We start from the raw sequence: 5,117 nt of genomic DNA on the forward strand, positions 1-5,117 counted from the left end.
AAAAACCAAAAAAAAAAAAAAAAAAAAAAAAAAAAGTTTGTATAAAATTTTTGAGGCCATTCTGAGGATTTGTTGTTAGGCACTCTATTGGTCTGTAAGGCTTAGCAACAAAGGAAGAGGTGCAGCTCTGAAGTCTGAAAGACCTCTGTGAGGTAGCTTGATGAATTTGGCTTCTCCAAGGCCTGTATGTTGGTTTACATTACAGTAAAGAAGTGTGCCTTGCAGAATGTAAATGTAAAAGATGATATGGAAATCGTGGGATATTCACATGCCAGGGTTGCTCTGATTGTGAATATCTTACCCGAATGGAACTCACACGTATCCCACAAATACCATATTGATCCCCTTCAAGTCGATATCCTGTTACGAGGGTCTCTAAACTCATGCCCACCGTTCAGTTTCTTCATAGAGGATCCAGCTTTTAGTACATGGCAGGCACATTAAGACCTTACTCAAACCTTAAGTATCAAGAACAACTTTATGGGCATGTCATCTGTGTTATGACAAATGATTCTACAACAGCAAGGTATCTGTAACTGTTTTAATATTCTCATAGTTTCTCGTGAAATTTTTAAGAGTCACCATATATTCATAATTCACTGGGCTTGAAAATTATGTATTCAATCCTGATTAATTTCATAGTGTATATTGGCAGATTAGAAGATCCATGATTAAATGGTTCTTTATGTTTGATTGGACTTAAAAAATAAGACCAGTTGAATTGAAGAACAAGCATGATTAACAAAAGACTTAGGGTGCATCACAATGAACTCGCATATTTATGATAGTGGAAACAAATTGTGCCAGTTCATACTAAGGTCCCACTAATGTACTTTAGTTACTAGTAACACATTTTAGAGTCTATTGTTAGGGGTCAAATTTTACATACACTCTATGTGCTCTACTTTGGATATTTAATTTAGTTCTAACATTACAAAACCAAATAGCATAATTCTCCATAAAATTAATTCATAAGTTATTGTTTCATTTATATACAGATCCACTATTCTGCTAATAAAGCATTGGTATTACTAGAGAACTTCTGAGTCCTGGTACTTTTCTAATATTTGCCTTTATTCAACATTTATTTGTAGGGAAATATTTGGGAACAGATTTTACGAATCCCATTCATCTTGGAAATAATCAATGCGGTCCCCTTCATCATCTCAGTAAGTCTAAGCATCTTAAAATGTTATTTGTCATGAGAATTTAATAAATTCAATAAGTATAAATACTTCTACATACTATAACCTGAGGCATGAATTCAGACTTTTGAATAGAATCTGGCTCCTTAAAGAGAAGAAAGTCTGATCGACTAAGCTGCATAGTTAAATGAAATATAGTAGGTTTCAGTACAATAGCAAAATGAAATCTTTTAAAGAATTAGTAGTGTATGTAGAGGTCTCATGCGAATAGATGTCAATATTGTTTAAAGATCTTCAAAATTACATATATATATATAGTGGGATTTTAAATTTACTTTTAAAATTCTAATTTTAAAATTAGAAATTAATAGTATGATATATTTACCAGAATTCTCATTCTAAAAGCACACTAATTTCTAGTTTATTTGTAGAATTTACACAATTCAGTCCTTCATTAGTAGGACGGTGGATGACAGCCACATCACCAGGTGTTACTCCTGCAACAATCCTATGCTACAGTCACTCTGTTCTATTTGGTCCCAAATATAAATAATCCTTAGTGTTTCATTTATATAATTAGGTTCCAATATCATTTTGATATGACAATTATTAGTGGAATTATGACTGTTTGGACCTTATGTGAAGCAAATGAAAAGTGAGTAGATATTATCTGGAGCTGCTCCCTACTTCTTATAGTCTCATTTGAGTGACTTATCTACAGAGAGAGCAGGAATAGATTAAATGACAAGCTAACTAAATATCAGTACAAATGAATGCAGCTTCTCACCATCATTTAATGTAGTTGAACCTGAAGACAGTGATATGTTAAAAAAGATCTTCTTTTCTCTCTTTACCTCCTCAGGTAGAGGAACAGCAAAGTAAAAACGCATTAAAAGATTTAATAATAGATTCAGCATGGTTATGTCTGACACATGTTGAAGCCTCTTGTTTTTAATTTCCCCTGGAAAGACTTCAGCAATGAGTGAAACACCATTTAGTAGTGTAGTTATTAAAATATTTGGCACTGTTTAAATTCTTTCTTTTTTTTAACCTTTATTCTATCAGATGTTATTTTTAATATTCTCGATATAATTTCTTTCTGCGAGGTAAAGATTTAGTTTTTGTTTATTTTACAGATATTCTGGCCTACCTTAAGGAATCTATTTGTTCCAGTTTTTCTAAACTGTTGGCTTGCCAAACATGCATTGGAAAATATGATTGTAAGTAACAAAATCAAAGTAAAAAATAAAAATATTTTTAGCACCCACTATTTTTTACTTATTTTTAATTTCTAAATAGGAAAAGATTATTTGACCTCTAGTCTGTTCCTTTGCAGTTCCATCTATGTCTATAAATTTACACAGAATTTGTCCAATTCAATTGTAAGGTGCTAAAAAAGTCAGATTCTTCTAATATACAATTCCAGATTAGTATTTGCATTTCCAGTGGGGTATGGCCACAGCAAAGCAATGTTTACCAAAGTAGGACCAAACCTGGCAGGAAAATGTGAAATCCTGAAGCTTTGTGTCCAATACCTAAGGTTTGTGCTATAAATAGCTCAGCTCAAATAGTAGCCCTGATATTAAGGTTATTACTTGTAGACCACATAAGCCCTCTATCTGGAACCTGGCTACTGCTTTTCTTAGTGGAAACCCAGCTTCTGTCCATCTCCTGCATTGTGTTTTCTCCTTTTACTTTACTTTTCTGCATTGATTTACTTTTCTTCGTTACTTTTTCTAGAAGTTATTTAGACTTCACTGTTATAGCTACATTTGGTGGCCTCTTGAGGCCACCTTGCAAAGATTCCATTCCTGCCATGCATGTCCTAGCTACAGCAGCCCTTTAAAACTGGGGTTTGAGATTATGTGATCCCTCAATCTGACATCTTTCATGCTCCAAAACCAGCACTATTTGATGTGGTTTTCAATTTTTGCCTCCTCCAAGCAAGGAAAGCAGCAACTTCACGTACAGACCCTGCAGAGAGCACTAATTGATCTTTAGGGTGCTAATCTGTTTAGCAGTTGTAGGTGCTTTTTGGCACCTTTGCTTTCAATTTAAGTTCACTTATTTAACCATCAAATGATACATTAAATTGAAGACATCTTTCTTCTGTAGGTGTTACTCTTTCTCAATGAAACCTGCATAAGAACAGTTGATAGTAACAATATTGGTCTACTGAAAATTCAGCCTCACTGAAGTTATCAGGGCATAGGCAGCAAGCTTCTAGATTTGCTTTCTGAATACCACAGCCATGGCTTCCAGCCCTGTTCTCTGTCGAGTTATTGTCCTCCTCTGAAATCTCATGAGCGTCTTGCACCCCACTACCTGGAAAACCCATTAGGTTTTGGTTAAATCATTTTAGAAATTCTCTAGCCCAGATTTCAAAGGTCCCCCACATTGCATTTGTGAACTAGTACAAAGGAATAATATCTATATTATCTGGTTTATCACAAAAACAAACTCACTTCTGTGTACTTATTTATTTTTTCTGTTTGTTTTGATACTATGACCAAACATCTGAAGAAAAGCAAATCATTAAAGAAAGGGTTGGTTTGGTTTTTACTTCCAGAGCCATTTTCATCATCAAAGGGAAGGTATGGCTGGAAAATATGACTGGTCACATTGCTACTGTAGTCAGTAAGCAAGGAGTCAGCAGGAAGTGGGATTGAGCTCTAAGTCTCAAGTTCCCCAATGATAGATTTCTTCAGCAAGGATCCATATTCTAAGGATTCCACTGCTGATCTGGTAAGATGGATTTGTGGATGAGGACTCCTTCCTTGAGAACTTGAGTTCTATCCATGAGGTTGAAGGAGACACTGAAGTGCAATTTGTCCTTCAACTTTGACACAAGGTCCATTCTACTCACATGCACTCATAGAGGAGCCATGGTATCCACATGCATGTACAAATGTGTGTGTGTGTGTGTGTGTGTGTGTGTGTATATATATATATATATATATATATATATCACATACAGGATATGAATTTTAATTACAAGAATAAGGTTTCCACAATTTTGAAATCAATGTGCCAGCTGAGGACTAAATATTGGGACATACGAATCTATAAAGACATTTCACTTTCAAATTACAGAAGACCTACTATGCTGCACACTTTAGTAACATCTGATTAATTTTCTGTGCTAATGTTTTCATCTTAACAAAAATCAATCTAGTTGCAAACTTGTTTTGAAAACAAAGTGTGATTATACAAGCACACACATGTGACATGCAAAATATTGTATCTGAAAGGTTTAATAACATTGATTATATTTCGGGGAAAACTATACATGTTAGTATTAACACTTGTTTTTTTATTTAAATGACCTTTAAGCAGACATTATGTCAAAAAGTTTGACCTAGGAATTATCAGAATAACATTTGAGCATTAACAGCAAAAGAGTGTTTGTAAATACACATGGAAGTAAGCCACAATTCTCAGGAAAGCACAAGGCCAATGGAAGGAAAGTTTGGGCAAACATGGCTCATGGAGTAACTCCTGCTCTCTTCCTTGCTCCAAAGAATTACCATTTGACTAAATAAACTGCTAATTAAAGAAAAAACACGTGGTACCAAATTAATCTTTGTGAATTGCCATATACTTAGCTGTTAGAAAAATAACCCCTCCACAACAGGAACTATTAGTCCGTATTCAAGAAAAATAGACAGTTTGCAATGAATTGAGGATTCACATGACATGGCTGTTCGTTACTAGAGATAAAATTTGGGCCAGTAAACTCAGTTTACACAACAGTCATAATGTAATCTACTACCAAAAACTAAAATAATGAACTGTGATTATTTTATTAATGACATTTATTTTCTCATGCTTTCCTGATTATGAGATGGATAAAAGTGCTAAAATTGCTAAAGATTTGATACTAAAAGAAATTTTTTTTTTGTTTTTTGTTTTTTGTTTTTCGAGACAGGGTTTCTCTGTGGCTTTGGAGCCTGTCCTGGAACTAGCTCTGTA

At 34.2% G+C, this 5,117-nt stretch overlaps 1 protein-coding gene across 4 annotated transcripts in view; it reads left to right on the forward strand.

Moving 5' to 3' along the window:
• The window catches only part of Kcnt2 (potassium sodium-activated channel subfamily T member 2), a 388,623-nt gene that overhangs the window by 159,908 nt on the left and 223,598 nt on the right, over positions 1-5,117 (forward strand). For all 4 annotated transcript variants that reach the window (XM_026779913.1, XM_026779914.1, XM_005348456.3 and 1 more), the window contains exons 6-7: positions 1,095-1,169; positions 2,282-2,365. In XM_026779913.1, the coding sequence (XP_026635714.1) occupies positions 1,095-1,169; positions 2,282-2,365 (159 nt within the window). The remainder of the gene's footprint in view (positions 1-1,094; positions 1,170-2,281; positions 2,366-5,117) is intronic.

Source organism: Microtus ochrogaster, chromosome 6, assembly GCF_000317375.1.
Source record: "Microtus ochrogaster isolate Prairie Vole_2 chromosome 6, MicOch1.0, whole genome shotgun sequence".
NCBI lineage: Eukaryota > Metazoa > Chordata > Mammalia > Rodentia > Cricetidae > Microtus > Microtus ochrogaster.